At 35.5% G+C, this 19415-nt stretch overlaps 1 protein-coding gene across 1 annotated transcript in view; it reads left to right on the top strand.

Annotated features, from left to right (window-relative positions):
- The first annotated feature begins 2844 nt into the window (after positions 1-2844).
- The window catches only part of LOC149776967 (aspartate dehydrogenase domain-containing protein-like), a 31744-nt gene continuing 15173 nt past the window's right edge, over positions 2845-19415 (top strand). Inside the window, exons 1-4 of the mRNA XM_089941684.1 lie at positions 2845-2992; positions 3949-4084; positions 12611-12695; positions 15166-15309. Coding sequence (XP_089797810.1) covers positions 2950-2992; positions 3949-4084; positions 12611-12695; positions 15166-15309 — 408 coding nt within the window. The 5' untranslated portion in view covers positions 2845-2949. The remainder of the gene's footprint in view (positions 2993-3948; positions 4085-12610; positions 12696-15165; positions 15310-19415) is intronic.

Below are 19415 nucleotides of genomic sequence, written 5' to 3'. Positions count from 1 at the left end.
TCAGACCGTGCAAGTTTAATGCAACATCGCCAGATATCTTCGAGTGCTTGTATATCTCAGTTTAGGTTTTTGCTTCATCAGACCTTGAAATGGGATCGGAAAATTTATCCCATTACTCTGCCACTGCGGCGTTACAGATCAGTTCGTACATGTCATGAAAGTTGCGTGTGGATGCAAATGATATATGCTTTTATTATATGCTTAAGGAATTTTTCTGATCAATATGCCCATTCCTGTATTCAGTACTGCATCACTGGTCATTTCAGTGTCATCGTCACTGGGTTCGATTACCGTCAGGAACTTAAACTTTTCTTCCGTCGGTCTTGTTCCAACACGATTCCTAACTTGATTAATTTATTAATATGCTCCAAATACGTATTTGAAAAATCATGCCATATCTTTTGGACATTTAATGTGCAATCGGTATGACACATTTAGGCGACATGGTGATATAATCTTTTATGTGATGCTACAAACACACCATTGCTTTGGCAATTTAATTCCCGCATTAGCTATGCTCGTGATTAGTTTCAAAATACTATATATAATTACATGGGTTTTAAAGCAATTTGATATACCAATACTGTTGGTATATCAAATTGTGGTCCGCCTATGGCGCAATAATTCGCATATCTAAACATTCTTGCAACTGTGTGCTGATGATTCTAGATCAACGAAGAATTTCCACTCATTAATCATTAGTAACGTATGAAAATAACGACAAAAAATAATAATAATCCCCGTTTTCTAAATGTATTTAATATGGTGCACATTTTCATCGCAATTCTTTCTGCTTTCAGTTCCCCTTTCTATCCCATACAATCATGCATAAGGGACAAAATACGCAGATATCTGGAGTGAGATAGAAAAAGAATTTGAGCTGGATGAAAATCTTGAAACTGAATTTACACCAAAGTAACCTACAAGAATATGATTCGTCGTATCGGTATGTGTACACTTTGTTTGGTTTTTATCTACAGTCTTTATATAATCAATGATACAAAGTCGCAATAGACTGTCGACATTACACAGTAAATTTCTTGGTTGCAAGGCACACGTAATGCATTTAATGCTTTATTATTGTTGTTGTTTCTTAAACCTATTAAAATGTTCTAGAAATAAATTATTATTAATTAAATAGGAAAATGACAAAAAGCCGCCTCCTGCCCCACCCCCTCTCTCTCTGTACCATCATAGCAAAGTACTGGCGAAAATTCATGAAAAGACGAGCATAGAGAGATAGAGAGAGACAATTGTATGGTTGGTAATAATGTTAAGTAGAGCAGAATAATGACTTAGATAAACTGTAAATGTATTAAATATTTAGGTACCTCTTGGTGGTCCGTAATTTCGCTTAGGTTCTACGCCACACTCATGTCCATGCGCTCGTATATGAATGGCTGAGCGCTGAGTGTTTTTAGTGCTCTCCTTTCTTCATTAAAACCATTTTGCATGTTAAATCATTTAATCACTGTAATAAAGAAAAGAAACTAAAAAAAGAAAACAATCAACTTATCACATCACAATCACATCATACAGAGTGAACAGTATTTATATGGTAACTATGTGCACATTGTTTTTTTTTTTAATTAAAAATGTTGCACATGTTTCTTACAATCAACGTATGTTCTAGTCAGTGTTAATTATGATGGTTTGAATTTGTAACCATAAGAGTCCCTAGTGTGCCTGATAACATCCTTGAAGGCTCAAAGTTTGTTTCAGACCAAACTAAATCTCAAAGAGTTATTCGTACCGTGGAGTTACAACTAGTACAAATATAACATCATTACTTGCAAACTTTACTGGCTGGCTCACGTGGGTTACAATCGTGGATGTGTGTGCAAAAATCGTCAGTGGGAAAAAGTCAATGGGAATATATAAGTTGTTTCGGAATTGGGAACAGTGATTGGCCAATATGAAACGCCCATTACGATACTACTCAAACAACAACAATCTGGAATAGAAATAAAACAATTATTCAAGTATAAACCGTTTATACATTCTTGAGTTCTCATGATTATTTACTTTGTCTGCCTCACATTATGTAATCTAAATTTCAAATCACCATGTAGCAACATACACATGAAGATGGACAACACCCTAGGTGACGAAGGAATGTGTTCTGTGTCTAATGAAAATAAACCGGATGATAAGTTGTATCATACAGTCGATTGTATGTACCTCAATTAGCAAAGGAAATGTAAGCCCCCTCCTCCTCCATTCATTCATTTCAGTACTCTATTGACTTTCCAGAAAAGAAAGAAGAAAAAAAAAAAAGAAGAAAAAAAGGAACTCCTAAATCAGTGTAAATTGATTGGAGTTATTATGATAAAATTGAAGTCTATGGTAGAGCAATAGTCTATTTTTTAATTTATTTGTTGTATGCAGAATGTATGGATTTTGACACAAAACAGTAAGTACAACCTATGTACATGTAACTTTGGAACGTTATCTACACCTTTTGGTCTTAAACTAAATGTATACAACAATCTGATATTATGCTTACGTAATATAATTCGTGCACTGAACGCATTTGTTCCCAAACACGTTTGTATTTACGTAATTTGTCCCATCTAAAATAATATTATAATTAATCGAGCTTGTTACATGCGTGTCCGCCTTATTATTTGATATTTGTTTGTATTTCTCAGCTGTTACAAGGTGACCCGAATGAAAGATTTAAAAAAAATGTATTGCATTCTTCTCCATTTTTATGCATATTTTATATAGTGGTGGTTCTCAGACGAGCAGGAATGATGTTAAATTTAGTTGTTACACCCATTCTGGCTTTCGGTTTGTGAGGGTGAACTTAATAGTACACAAATTCACACAGTTTATTGTACAGACATCAGTCACAGATAAAGTCAAAATAAAGGACTGAGTAATCAAACGCGCCCTGTGCTACATTATGTACCGGGCTATGTTTTAGAGAATGGGCAGGTGTCCACGATGATTAAGAAGAGAGTTGGTGTCGTTGGGTACGGACACCTAGGTAAACATGCTCCCACAAGTCCAGTTCTTTTTATCTCATGAACTGACATAGATTCTTAGAACTATAAGCAGTTTATTTACTATGGTAGATGAACCATCTGTTTGACATTCAATAGGGTCAAAATCCATTGACTTGTCTGCTAAGAGTAAGAATGTATCCTGTGTACTCATGTATAGGACCAGTCCAACATCAAACTGCATAGGCTCAGATCTGCCGTCATATTCTGCGCCGGTCTGTGCAGTTCGTTAGGAGTAATCAGTAGAACAAATAGAGTAGACCCAGATCTGCAAGCACAGTTTGCTATTGCAAATCAGGATCTTTGTTGGGTTTTATTTGCAATTTGATTCGACTTTTTAGCAAGTATAAACGGTACATGCAACACTAGTCGGTCATGTGTGAGATGAGAGGGCGTTCTCAATATACAACTAAATCTATGTTTATGTATGGAAAAGTTACATTAAAGAGTCACCTATGGGGCTGGTTTAAACTGGCTCTAAAATAGAGGTGGCTGTTATATGAAGGTAAATTTTATATATGTACCATGTTGAGCAGGTTTGATTATATCTGTTGGACCTAAAGTAATTATAATTAATGATCATTAGATGTGGCCGATCACTATAGCAGGTTTAACTCATCATCATCATCATCATGACCATCGCCATCATCTTCATCACCATCATTATCATGGCCATCACCATCATCATCATGGCCATTGCCATCATCTTCATCACCATCATCATCATGACCATCACCATCATCTTCACCATCATCATCATGGCCATTGCCATCATCTTCATCACCATCATCATCATGACCATCGCCATCATCTTCATCACCATCATCATCATGGCCATTGCCATCATCATCACTACCACCATCATCATTATCATCATTATCATGATGGTCTTTACCATCACCACCACCACCATCATCATGTTTGACCCTTATTTTGGCAGGCAGGTTCCTGGTGGAGAAAATCCTGTCCCAGGATGACTTGTCACTTGCCTTTGTGTGGAATAGAACTGTATCAGCAATTGGTAGTGAAGTGCCAGCCGAGTGTATACTTACTGACCTGGAGAACTTCACAGAGAAGTACAAAATAGATTTTCCTCATGTACAGGATACTTAATTACAAAGGCAGAGGCTGTAGGGGTTTCTTTTTGTAAATACAGTACCATAAATCATAAAATTATTGCAGTTTTTAATTTCAGCTAACTTTGTACACTGAACATGCTTGCACAAATAAAACTTTTTGTGGTTTGTGAATTTATTAATGTTATAAACTTATGCTACAACACATTCATGTCTCTCATGCAGAATATTTTTGTTTGTTTTAATGACACTTTTAACGCATTATTGGCAGTATAATGCATTATTCTGAAGAAATGGGAGCTAAGTGCCTTTCCCAAGGACACTCCAAGGCAGTTGACTAAAGCTTGCCTGGACAGGTATCAAGCCTTTGGATTGATAGCCATATGATCTTCCCACTGAGGTACTGTGGCTAGCTTCTAGAAAAACGTTTTCTCACATAATTTGAAAGCTTTTATGTCCTGCCATTACAAACTTGTTGTGGTCAACAGTAATCCATAATTTTACTATTATGTCACCACTTATATAATGTCAATCAAAAATCTTTATTTTTATTCAGTCAAAGTGGTGATTGACTGTATGTTGACTCCCTTAGACCTGTTTATTGTGACACTGAAAAGAATAGTGTATATCCCAACTTTTTTAACATTTCATTGTTAGAAATTTTCAGATTTTTGGCATCTTGGAATTTTATTTACAGTTGATTGATCAGAACAGAGTAAACTAAAATGCTGGATATTTTTTCTGTTCAGTGTAACCACCATATATATAACTATCTGGTTTATTTTGATATTAATAAGTTTGATTTAAATTTTGATTCATGAACGTAAAATGGTATCCCTCATTTTATTTGGCTACACTTATACCTGCCCTAATGCAGTGTGATGTTAAGAACACAATTTTTTACTTCCAAACCCCCCTTACACGGTTGTGATTATAAAAATATGGTTTTCAGGAATCTTTATAAAAAAAACTACCCCCCCCCACCACCACTTCAGTAGATGCTGATTACATGTAGAATGTATAAAGAGTAAACAATCCTGATTGGAGATGATGCAGTACTATTCTTTTGGCAGTTTAAATAACAGCATTTAAATGGCAATGAGGTCAGGTATTAACCACCATTTCACATACTACTTAATTGGCTGACAGCAGCTAGTGTGTTGTGTTAAGTACTTTAAAGACTTCATTGGGTGAGTCCATTATGCTAATTTGCGTAGGTAAAGATCACAAAGTGAAACAACCCAATATAGGTAAATAAATGAGATGCCATATACCTGTAGGGGAATAAAAGTTATAGCATATTCATTGCCTGAATGAGAATGTTAAAGATTATTGACAAGTTTGTGAACAGTGGCAACATGTTCTTAAAGTCAGATTTTATTCCATATATAACACACATAGTATGGTTATATTCCATATATAACACTCATAGTATGGTTATATTCCATATATAACACACATAGTATGGTTATATTCCATATATAACACACATAGTATGGTTATATTCCATATATAACACACATAGTATGGTTATATTCCATATATAACACACATAGTATGGTTATATTCCATATATAACACACATAGTATGGTTATATTCCATATATAACACACAGAGTATGGTTATATTCCATATGTAACTCACAGAGTATGGTTATGTCAGTTGTCAGAATAATGTTCAAGTGTTATTCATTTTTTAAGGCAATTCAGGAAGCAATAAGTTATCAGCCAAGGCCAGCAAAAATGAATTTCAGAACTCCAGTTTGACAAAGTTATACATCGTGAAGCATGTCAGTAAAAGGGGGTCAACAGCATTTAATTCCATGCACATACTGCAAACAGCATATCAACATACATAGCTCCTATTTGACACAATGACTTCAAAATTCAGATTACATGTAGTTCTCTTTATTTGTATTCGTTATCTAGTTAAAATACTATCAGTTGACCTATGCTTTTCTGGATAATTTTAGGCATGAAGTAGATTGATTGAAGGACAGTAATAAACACTCACGTTTGCATGGTTGGTTTATGTCAATAAAGCGTTAACACCCTTGCTGGACAGAGGCGTTTATTAATGCTGTAATACCTTTAAAACCCACATTAAACTTGAAAATTTAATGCTCCCCCCATGTGTAATTTTTCTATAAACACAAGCGTATCTTGTGATCAGACTGCATCAGGTACGGTTTTGACAATGCCAACATTATGGTTGTCAAGAACAACTCGGTTCTGACCAGGATTTGCTCAGAGAATCCAACAGAGAAGTTTGAACACCAATATCATCCAGCTTTTTAGTGAGTGTAGAAGGGAGGTTTCTGTTTGTGGGTCTGCTCTTGGGATTTCTATATTTGCACCAGGTTTAGAATTTAAAGAACATGTGTTCCCCCAATTTTCCATAAAGAAAACAAATGGAGATATCCAAGGGGAGGTAAAAATGACCTACAGTTTTCTTTATTTCAATATCTGTATGATACAATTGATATGGGTTCGAGAGTATATAGCTAGGCCTTATATCTGATGTGCGTCTTATAGCTCCAAATGGCTATTTTCACCTTTCAAACTAAGGAGATCAAATATAACATACAGAACATAACTTTTTTAGGTAGCTTTTTTGTTATTTAAAATGTTGTTAAATGCACGTCAGCACTGTGAAAATATGTTTCTGTATTACACAAAGGACAGGCACAACTAAAGAGTGTACTTTTGTGCTATTTCAAGAATATTTCCCAGGGGCATAGGCAGTCATTTTCATTAGTCCTCTGCTTCAGACACGACATAGTTTTCTTAATAGGGATAAAAAATTTAATGTCAATCCAAATAGGTAAAAGACATGTAAGTGTTAACTTTTTTCATATTGCAAGGGTAGATAACTTTGGTTTGTGCTTGTTTTACTTTCATAGGTACTCCAAATCCATGGAGCAAAACTGTTACGTTGGGATGATGTACAAAGCATGATCTTTATGTACCCAGCAGAGTGTATACATTTCCTGTGTCCACTGATGGTGGAGTACATTCTTGTTGAAAATGTCTACTTCCACTGTGTGAGACAGAACTTTTTTCATTTGAACTCGATGAAGAAAATGTATAATGTACCACTAGAGAAGATTCTGTAATTTGTAATTTGGAAGGGTTTGTCTTCCATATAGACAGTATTGTACTGATGTGCTGCTAATACCTACCAATCTACTCACCCACCCACCTAGCTACCCACTTAGCTACCTACCAACCCATCCACCTACCTACCTAGTTACCTACCTACCTACCTAGGCATGTCCATTCACCCTTTATGTAGGTCCCTTAATTCATGTGTGCAACTATTCCTCCCACATCTTTCAGCCTAGACTGTCATGAAACATGGCAGGTGTTATTGACATGCAGTCAATATGTGTACATCATTTGGTTAACACACTCTGATGTACTTTTCCAGAGTTTTACCCCTTGTCATGTTAATTGTATATACATGTACCATATATGTGTCAGTTCTTATGTGGGCAATAAGTTCAAAGCTTTTGATGAATTGCCCAAAGATTTGCCAGAAACTATTAACAAATTTGCAGTGGTCCCCCTCTTATAAGGCCACCCCTTCTGTGGCAGAAAAGTGGTCTTATATGCAGGGTGTACTTTGAAGAAAGGGATCATTTAGAGATGAGTAACACATACATACAATTAAAGTAAGAAAGTCCTAACTAATTTAACAATATTTAATATCTTTATTTAAAAATCAATTGTAATTAATGGAATTAAGGTAATAAAACTTAAATGATGTTATTTAAGATAATTGTGAACTACTGTTTGTCAAAGTACAAAACCATTTGAAACCTTGTCAATAAAATCAAGGTATAAACATAAGACTGTAACTGTTGGTCTCTTAATCATGGTTGTGATACCTCTGACTATTTTATTTTTTAATCTTCAGCAAAATGTTTTTTTTTGCAATAGTTATTTATATCTTTTTGACATACAGTTTCTCAACAATTGCACTAGGTCTCTCCCTTCTTTCATTTAGTTAAATTGCTTTCCCTTTTCTTTATAGACTGAGAGTGTCTGACAGTTTCTACTTTTTTTAGCAACTTTTCTTTATTCGCAAGTGTACCACTTTGAAACAGAATCATAATTGTTTTTGGCAAACTCCCATGTTTACCTAGCTATTACATGGTCTTTGTTTACAAAGGAAGTGAGCTTGTCACATGATTGAGTGTTTGAAGTCTGGTACACTTTCGAGTACATTTATCTTGTAATATAACAAAGAGACCAAGTCATGACTAACATACACTTTTTATGTTATGGTGACTGGATATCACAATGGATTGAGCTGAACAATACAGTATTGTGGTTTTAAGAAATTAGCTTGATAATTAACAGTGATAATAACAGCCAGTAATTATCAAAATGACAAAACATAACATCTGTATGATACACATCAGTAAAGATAATCATGTTACTTTCCTCTCTGTATGACTAAAGTCAGTACTTCATTGGCATGATGGAACAAATGTTATTGTGCTGAATATAGTACTCGACAAATATTCTTGAGATTTCTGTTTGTAACCATCATTATTGTCTGCACATAGGGGTAATTGGGACATTGTACGTTCTAACATGCTGGCCATATTAGAGGGGTTGCCATAATAGAGGGATAAATTTGGAACACAAACTTATCAGTATCAAGGTATTCTGACCATTTTAAGAGTGGAATCACTGTGCCTGTACACACACACACACACCTGCTGTATTATATTACATTGGTTCTATGAAATTTCCTTTTGCTTAAATTGTGCTGTCTTGACGGGACTGGATAGATCCACTTTATGGACACTAATCTGAGATATGTATTTTCAGACACTAATCTGAGATATGTATCATCGGACATTAATCTGAGATATGTATTGTCAGACATTAATCTGAGATATGTATTATCAGACATTAATCTGAGATATGTATTATCAGACATTAATCTGAGATATGTATTATCAGACATTAACAAGAATTTGTTGCATTTTGTATCCTTTGGTACCTATGAACTAATTGGTTTATCTTCAAGAAAAGTCAATTTCTGAGTTGCAAATATGAATGAATGTAGCCCAACACAGTCCATGTTTTTATGCTGGTGCATTGGATCCATCTAAATGTATGGTGTAGACCAAAACAGTCCATGTTTTTATGCTGGTGCTTTGGATCAGTTTAGCTGTATGGTGTAGCCAAATACAGTCCATGTTTTTATACTGGTGCATTGGATTGGTTTAACTGTATGGTGTAGACCAAAACAGTCCATGTTTTTATGCTTTTGCATTGGATCTGTCTAAATGTATGGTGTAGACCAAAATAGTCCATGTTTTTATGCTGGTGCTTTGGATCAGTTTAGCAGTATGGTGTAGCCAAATACAGTCCATGTTTTTATACTGGTGCATTGGATTGGTCTAACTGTATGGTGTAGACCAAAACAGTCCATGTTTTTATGCTTTTGCATTGGATCAGTCTAACTGTATGGTGTAGACCAAAATAGTCCATGTTTTTATGCTGGTGCATTGGATTGGTCTAACTGTATGGTGTAGACCAAAACAGTCCATGTTTTTATGCTGGTGCATTGGATCAGTCTAACTGTATGGTGTAGACCAAAATAGTCCATGTTTTTATGCTGGTGCATTGGATCAGTCTAACTGTATGGTGTAGCCCAACACAGTGCATGTTTTTATGCTGGTACAGTGAATCAGTCGAACTTTATGGTGTAGACCAAAACAGTCCATGTTTTTATGCTTTTGCATTGGATCCATCTAAATGTATGGTGTAGACCAAAACAGTCCATGTTTTTATGCTTTTGCATTGGATCTGTCTAAATGTATGGTGTAGACCAAAATAGTCCATGTTTTTATGCTTTTGCATTGGATCCATCTAAATGTATGGTGTAAACCAAAATAGTCCATGTTTTTATGCTTTTGCATTGGATCCGTCTAAATGTATGGTGTAAACCAAAATAGTCCATGTTTTTATGCTGGTGAATTGGATTAGATCTGATTGCACAGCCACACTAACAAAAAACATGAATGAGTCAGAGTTCTTATCAACAGGGGACACAAGCTACTGTCTTTACTGAATGATGGGACAATGTATTTGTTTGGATGCCATAAATTAATTTTTAAAGTAATGTTTTTGTGCACTGTATGTTCTGGGACATATCATTTTTTCAAAATGTAAGTTGTGGGACATCTTTTAAATCATTCAGAAATTATGTCGGAAAATGTACTCTAACTGAAATGTTATTTTAAAAAATATAAAACTGTGTACTTCAGATAAAACTCTTTAATCCACTGCAGCATCATCTCTTGTCAATACAACCCTTCTCCTGCACACAAACGATCCATTCCTTCGGTGCATCAGTATTTTTTTAGCTTTGTCATGCTGTTAAAAATTATCATTAGAGGCAACACATCTCCTGAAGAGGAAACTGCAAGGCCAAAAGTCAGATTTTTAAAAAAATCTGCACAGTTTGTGTGAATTTTCTCACTTTTAACCCCCATCTTATTGTCAGTCTGTCCAGGAATTAGATTAGTGTACACTAGAATATCATCCATGTTAATGATCATATTGCCGGCGAAATCATCGTCTCTTCTGGTCTTCACGAATTCATCAAATCATTATATTTTCTCCAAATCTTCTGGGTGACGCTGGGTCATTGATTTCATGCACGAAGCACTACATTGTGTCACTTTAAAATTTGTTCCATTGTTTCAATTTGTTTTCAAAATTCCAGTGAATACCTGTGAAAAGGAACAAAAATTAGCTTCCATATCTTGCCCAACTTCGCATTTTTAAAAAAATAAAAAAAATTGGCACACTTTAAAGAATCCAAAGTCGGCATCTGAGGTTGGCTTGCTTTATAATAAAATAACCTTTGTATTGATACCCTTTTAAGCATATGTAGTTATAATTAATACAAACAGCCATTGATGTCTGCAGGTAAATAGTATATACAGCAATAACTCACTTTAATAATACTTTTTATAATCCATGCTTGTGAAAAGATTGTCACATGCATTCAGGTGAATGTACTTTCAAATAGACCGCTCTGGTGGCCTAGTGGTTAGAGGGTCTGCCAAAGACTTACAAAAATGGTACTAACAGCTGCCTTGCTTGGCACTCAGCATTAAGAGGTTAGTTTTAGGATTGGTTGGCCTGGTGTCAGGATAATGTGACTGGGTGGGACATCATGCTACATGTCTGCGCTATGTAAACTGTCACACTGCAGACATGATAGCAATATGACTGAAAAATTGTTAATGCTATGTTAAAAATCTAAATCACACACACACACACACACACACTTTCAAATAATGTTTTTTAATTTGCGAGATACTGTCATATACTTGACCAGGATATAATTAAATCTTGGTTATTTTACACCTAACACCATGTCATGTGTAAATGGCAGTTGTCTTCAAGCCATAGGTTGATTATTTCCCTCTTGTTTATGATTTTGTTGGATCCAGTTTTCAGTTGGATAACATACTCAAACCTTGAGTACAACCAAACACAATTTGTTTCTCAATGTTCATGTCAATGAACAATGTGTCATGCGTTATCGGAAATAAGCAAAACATGCTACAGTATGGATGCCTACGCTACATATACGGAGTTTGTGGATATATTTTATTCTTTAATGCTCGTGATGAAAAAAAGGAATTTATGATAACAATACAAGGTTACTTTCTTTCATTTTATTATCAAATAAGCATTTTTTAAAAATCTATTTTAATTCAATGTGCTGTGGGGGGGGGGGCGCACAAAACTTTCACTATAAGTTCTGGGACAGGAAAAAAACATAATTATTTTATCATGCCCCAATATATACAGTAAATATGGTATATACAGAAAAACTCAATCATGAACATTTAACATGGCTGCATTATCAGTTAATCATGCCTGTTATAGTAGCCTAATTAACCCTAGCACTGTATACATTAGCCCTGGAATTGTATACATTAGCCCTGGCATTGTATACATTAGCCCTAGCATTGTTTAATTAGCTCTAGTGCTTTATAAATCTACATCCTAAAATCGACCAATAACATCTTGGTTAAAATCTAATCCATTTGACCACTCGACTTCTGGGACAGTTAATGTTTTTGCTGAAAAAAATTATTTGAATTTTTTGTAGAACTTGTGTGTGCCATTAGGCTTGTTTATACCTGTATTAAGACTGGTTCTGGAAGCTCCTTGCATGTTTAAAACATCATTACAAGAAAACTCAAATTGAGCCATATCATCACACACACAATGAATTAGTCTTGTTCACTGTGCCATTTGATGCTGCTTAAAAGGCATTTAGCATCTTGATGGGTGTAACTCAGCCTCAGTATTATATGTTTGTGTTTTGTGATGTTCACAAAACAACCCATTAATTTTTAATAAAAAAAACGTATTATATCCAAACCAATGGGTAAAATACAGACTAAATTCTTAATTAGAGCACTGTCTAGATTGTAAAAAGTAACAAGCAAGTCATTGTTCCATAATTTTTTCTTTCAGAGGAGCAGATTTAATTGTGGAGGTGGCCCATCCCAGCATCACTTCAGAGTATGGAGAAATGTTTTTGAAAAATGCAGATTACATGGTAATGATACACTGTATAACACATCAAATATTATAATAATGGTCAGTCTCTCAGTCGGTCTGTGTAACAGTCATGTAAGGCTGTCAGTCCATCCAAGAATTGTGGCAGCAGTTATTGTTCAGAAAGTATTGCCATCATCCCCATTCATGTACAGAAGTATAATTCATTTAGGAAAATAAACTGCTGCATATATAGTTGTTTAAAAATGCCTACATGCATAGAGTAATAAACGTGCACATAAATCAAGTTGTATCTGTAAGTAAATTTGGGGGTAAACGTCTGTATTTTCCATTTTTTATGTAATTGAGTCACGAATCTTTGCTTTAAAAATACTTTTCAGTGAAATATACATGTGACGGAGCTAACAATTATGACAAGACTGAAATATGGAATCTATCAGATCAAATGAAAACACATAGAATGCCTTTGTTGTAATATTTCTATTAAATCAGTGCAATTTTATGCAGGTAGTAATTTATCCTGAAAAAGTTAGCTTAAATATCCAAAACTACCTGTCTGAATCTATTAATGAATAAAATTTTACACTTTATGTAGTCCGTACTTTGAATTTAGTTTCCAAATTAGCGTACCACATATAAGTTTTCTGTACATAATGTTGACCATGGAAGGGTGGGTGAGTGAGAATGCCAATACTTGTATCATTTGTCCTGAAGTCCTTCTTGCACTTCTGATAGTCATGATTTGCTTACTTTTAGCTAAATTATAAGAGCAAAATATAAATTTTGTTTTTTATCACTGTTAGCAGTGTTTTAAGTCAGGATAACAGGGTTAATGCACTTCCTTATACATGTATTTCAAGACCAGAGACATGACCAAACTTTGGGCTAAGGGGACATAACTCCCTCACTCCTCTTACCAATTCTCATAATGTCCTATGATTGGATAAGACATTTAAAGATGAAACCATTCTTATACACCAGCCAGAAGATGGACCATTACGTTATGATGCTGTCCTTCCATCTGTTACCATGTTTGTTTTTCACACAGAAGAGTTGTCCACCATCACCAGTTACCAAACTTGGTAAATGACTTGCACTTTGGGTAAGAAAGAAGCCTACCACTTTTAGGTTCAAAGTTCAAAGATGTTGATTGCAGAAGCTGAATGAAGAAAAATGATTTCCAAACATTAACATTTGTTTTACATCACAGACCTGGACCAAACCTTGTGGAAGGCATTTGGGGTAAGGAAGAAACCTATCCCTATCTGTTTTGTTTTCAAAAGGCAAAAAGGTCAATTTCTCTATAACTGAAATAAGAAAAATAGTTCGTGCACAAAGATTTAAGTTATTGACCATGTACCTTAACCAAAATTTGTGAATGACAAAAGGTTAAAGGTCAGAATCACTGTGACTGATTCAGAAAAAAATGATTTTTGCATAATAACTTAATTGAGACCACATACCTTGAACAATGTTGTGGAGGGCTGGCACTTGAAATATGGAAGGGACCTATTCCTTTGGGGGTCACAGTCATTTTGGCTGAAGGAAAATGGATTTTGCAGAATAAGTTTTGTCCTAGAGTAAATTCCTTGAGCAAAGTTTGTGGATTAGGGTTATAAAGAAACCTTTAGATTATGGTCTTGAATAAGGAAACCCCCATTCGAGCATCATAATTTTATTTAGAAATTATGCTTTGCTGAGTTTCTACCAACAAATTCCTACTCTAATATTTCCTACTCTAATATTGGGATTTCCCTATACGACACTGATGCATATATTGGATAATTTTCCTCTCATTTCTTGCTAGGAATGGTGTTGGAAAAAAGATTTCAGAGTTCTGTATTTCTTATTTAGGTATCTGTTTCAGCCTGCTTCAAATTTTAGAGCACCAGTATTATGTAAAGTTACAAGGTTTTAATGTAAAGGTAGGTGATCATGGTCACACTAAGACTAATAAGAAAAAAGTTTCTACACCTTAGTTTTGTTAAAGACCCCATTCCTGGGGCTGGTCAGTAATCTCCAGAGTGAACCATGCACTACTAGTGTCTACACAGAAAATGGGGTGGTATATAATGTACCTTTGATGATGCTCTTGTTTAAAGGGGGAGTTATGTCCCCTTAGCCCATAGTTTGGTCATGTCTCTTTGATAATACATACCTGATCATGATGTGGGCACACCGTCCCAAGCCCTCCTTCCAGTTACATACCTGGAAGAGCATTCACATATGCTCTATTAGTAACTGATAATTGACAGGATTGGGCTGTTATACCTTGTCCAGGGTGCAACTACTCTAGTTTAAATTCCATCTTGGTAAGTATATGGCATTTTTGTTTTTAAGTATGAGTGCTGGGTTTGTGTGGTAGTGTATATAACCCTTGCATATTTTGATCTAGTAAATATTATAGGAGAATATATTTTGCTCAGACAATTGGTTCTTTTTGTAAGTTGGTAACAAATATACTTTATTAGCAATCCCATATTTGAAATTAGTTATGCATACTATTCCAGATTGGCTCGCCAACTGCATTGGCATCACCTGAACTACAACAGCAGTTGTATGCTGCAGCACAGACACATGGTCTGTATGTTCCCAGTGGTGCCCTTTGGGGAGGAGAAGATATTCACAAGATGGCTGACAGAGGAACCTTACAGGTAGAATGACTGACTCAGTATGAATATGGCTTTCAGTTCTAATTGTGAAGTTGATTTTCAGAAGCTAAAGAAAGAAATGGAGAAAGTAGGTACTCTGGTTCTCTACCAGTATCTGACTGGTTCCATGTTGAGTTAAAATATGGACTAGTGTATGAAAGGACAGGAAAGCAGACTACATGCAACAACAGAGAAATATGCATATATTTAGAGAGGGATGGCTTTGTACTAACTTATAATATCATCTTTATATTTCTTTTTTCTTTAATGGGATTTTATCTTAGGCTACAGAGGCTGCAAGTTTGTAATTTGTATCTTTCATTCAGCAGTTTTAATTTTTGCATTGAAGTCTGACATTTGTATGAACTGGAAAACTTTGTCATTATAGGTTTTAATGATTACTCCATCCCATGGTTGTTTGACAGAGCACTCGGGTACAGAAATTCATTGAAATAGTGTTGATTTCACAATTGATCTTAGATCATAATACCTATGTATCAACTGAATGTTTTCAACAGATGGAATTATATTTAAGGCTTTTAACTTTATACTTTTACAATTGATATGGAAAATTATGATGAAATGTAATATTTCATATCATTTTCACAACTCTTTTCAGTAATCTGTTGCCAGACAATGCGGCGGTATTGTGCCAACTTTTATTGCAACATTACATTGCTACTTATTGGCAATGTTTGTTTTTGTTATATTATGGAACAAAATACCTGACCAGAAAATCAGGAATTCAGCTACATGAATTAGGATACTCGAATTTGATTACACGGATAATGCCATCACTTGGGTTGAAAAATCTCTAAATAAAATCAACTTGACCAGTCTGACACATGCTGAACATTTTTTAATTTGCCGTTGAAAATAAACATTTACTTGACCAACTATTCTTGAAATAATGACCTAAATTTGATTATGTGAAAGGGTGTTCTCCATCAAATACATTACCCGATCATCTTAATATTAGAAAAATTACTTTACCTCCAAATCCAACCATGCCTAAAAGACTGAAAATGTCTTTCTCATATAGAACAAGGGAAGTAACTCTTACAGAGTACACTTGCTTTGTTCCTGCTAGGTGGCCCCCCATATCCCAGGTGTAATGAGTTTAAATTTTCATTTCCAACTGTGACCAGTGCCTCCAAAGAATGCACTGCAATTTATATTTAAAATTTTGATCATTCAAGATTTTTATTTTCAGTGGTATAGTAAGTCAAAAGGTTGATATACCTAGTGTGTACAGCTTTGCATTTTTTTTGTGAATTATTCATATTTATGCATTTTCTTTGCTGGTCATTATTGTCAATGTGATATCAATTGATTACTCTCAAGTTTTCTTCAGAGTAATTGTATTGTCCTGTTTGATTTCATGTTTTTACACACTTCTTAAGTAGTTTTGGTAGTTTGCCCATTTTGAAGAATGTGTATATATAGTGTGTGTATGTTTTATTTTCTCATTCATTACAGTGACATCAGTGAAGTGCAAGAAGTGCAGATGGTTTTAAGTTGTGGAAGAAACCATGAAACATGCCTGGCTTGTACAAAATGTTCTCCACACCCATGTAATGTTTGTGGAGTATGGGCAGAAGACAGGCAATTGAAAGGCAGTATGAAAGGGCCAGGTATAAATCTTCCAGACATAAAGTATTTAATATTCATTCGAATTTGGAACCATTGACCAGTTTTATGGCAGATTTAGAGAGAGCCACCCCACTCCAGATTAAGATAACTTGAACAGCACATAGCAATCAAGCCACGCTGAATGATTCAACTCAGGCTATAATGGAATCATGCTAGAGATGAATACTATGTAAAGGTCTCGTCTAGAATGTGGATAAGCACGTTGGATGAAACTAGGACCATTTATAAGCCAATTCGGCAGCCCTTTGTGCATAAATGTCTATCCGTGCCCAAGCATGAATGTAGGAAAGTTTAAGCCAGGTGTGTGGAATTACCTTTTGACTTAGCCAGCTAGAATGGCCTGCATGTTGTACATCATTCGCCATATACCATTATGGCTGTCACCTAGTTCAGATGTGAAGGCCAGGAAGGTAAAGTTTCGGCAGTCATAAATCTGTCATCTAAACAGCACATTGCTTGACAGTTGACACAGTTATGGCATCCTACTCCCATCAGATTTCCAACAAGCCAGACAGATCATGTCCATGATACAAAATGTATACAGGAAACCAGCATTCTTGTTACAAAAACTAATTGAAAAATGGGACCTGTCACATACTTGATCAGTTCATTACTACCATAAAGTTCAAGATAGATTTGGCAAGGTCCATCTCTGCAGCATGATAAATACTCTATCAGTCCTGACCTGTCCAACACATATTTCCATATACCTATTCCAGCAGTATCACAGAAATACCTTCACTTCATATTTTATGGGTTAGTGTACCAGTTCCATTCCCTTCCATCTGGCCTCAATCTCGGCCATTTGGCCATCACCAAGGCTTTGGGTTCACCATATCCCACATTGGGATGTACTCTTCGACAGTGATGGCACTAAGATGTTGGACTGTGCCATATCCCACATTGGGATGTACTCCCCCACAGTGATGGCACCAAGACGTTGGACTGTGCCATATCCCACATTGGGATGTACTCCCCCACAGTGATGGCACTAAGATGTTGGAATGTGCTATATCCCACATTAGGATGTACTCTTTATAGTGATGGCAACATACATAAGCTATACATGGCAAGATTATTATGGTAATTTTGGTTGGTTTGTGATATAAACAACCTTTTCTGCCTCATTCTCAGTTTAGGTAAGATAGTCAATGTGGAGAAGTTGGATCTTGTCTCTTCTCAACATTTTCTTAATCTAGGTGTAGAATTTCTTACTTATATCAACTTGATTCATCTTCCTCGCAGAATACATTGAAAATATCATTTATTTGTTGGAGAAACCATCCACCGGATGGTTCATTTTAGTGAGGGAGTTTCTTCATCTCCATGGCCTGCTCATTGCTTGTGGTGAAACCATTATACCTCAGTTGCCTGTACATGCATCCTCTGCAGATGGCCCTTTTGGCACAGTGGCACCCAATGTCGGGTCATTTAGATCACCATATTATGATCTTGACCAAAATCAGATATTTCCTGCTTCAGTGGCAAGACAGGGAATTGGATATTAAAGGAAATATGTTTAGAAACCCCAGAACTGGAAATCAAAAAACTGTACAGTTTGTCTGGCTTTGGGGTACACATGCTGCAAGACTCAACCAACTGTTCTTCAAGCAATGCCTTTCACATTTTTTGGCTGCATCCAAAGGAAGGAAGTTCTGAAAATTTTAGACAATTTGGTTGTAGTGAACTGCCTCTTCTGGCAAGGGAGAGATGAAATCACTGGACCTTTGCTGATCTGAAAAATGAGCAGAGATAGCAGAATAGTTCTGATTGCCCCTCTCTGATGGAACTGATCCTGGATCAAGTCTGCTTGATCTGGCAATGGACACACATACCTGCCAACTCTTATGATTTTGCAATAAGTCTTAAAAACATTTCCCTTAAAATACGGATTTGCAGCATACTAGCAAAAACTACGGAAAAATGATGGTTGCCGAAAAATCAGAACAATTGGTTCATCCGTGTTTTATCTGGATCCGGGTTTCATCTTAGAAGTAGTGAAATTAGTCAGGGAACCAGACTAACTTTACAGCAGCACCCCAGATGCTTTAAACTGCACCTATTTGTTCATGAGAAGTGTCTGCATGATCAAACTGTTGATTATAGAATTTTTAAAAATGACGTCCAGAAAGCGATGCATGTTTAAGATGAAAGGGAAAATAATCTTCTAGAAAAGTCTTAATAATCAACACAGAAGAATAAAGAGGAGTATTCAGATTCTTGTGAATAAAAGCTGGAAAGAACATAATTACATTTATTGGACATCACGTGCCAATTTGAGTATGTCTTGTGGTGGGAGATATGATTGCTGTCATCATGTGAAATGGAAAGAATTTCCAAGAATTATGTCAAGTTGAGAGATAGCAACAAGCCATTGAGCTGCAAAGCTTTTGGAACTAGAGTTTGTGCAACTGTACTAGTGGTAAATAAATAAAGTCTACGTGTACTTTACAAAT

The sequence above is a fragment of the Sinohyriopsis cumingii genome, chromosome 18, assembly GCF_028554795.1.
Source record: "Sinohyriopsis cumingii isolate HCF-2022 chromosome 18, ASM2855479v2, whole genome shotgun sequence".
Classification (NCBI taxonomy): Eukaryota; Metazoa; Mollusca; class Bivalvia; order Unionida; family Unionidae; genus Sinohyriopsis; species Sinohyriopsis cumingii.
Note: the sequence above shows the minus strand (reverse complement) of the source record. Positions and strands in the feature narration are given on the sequence as shown.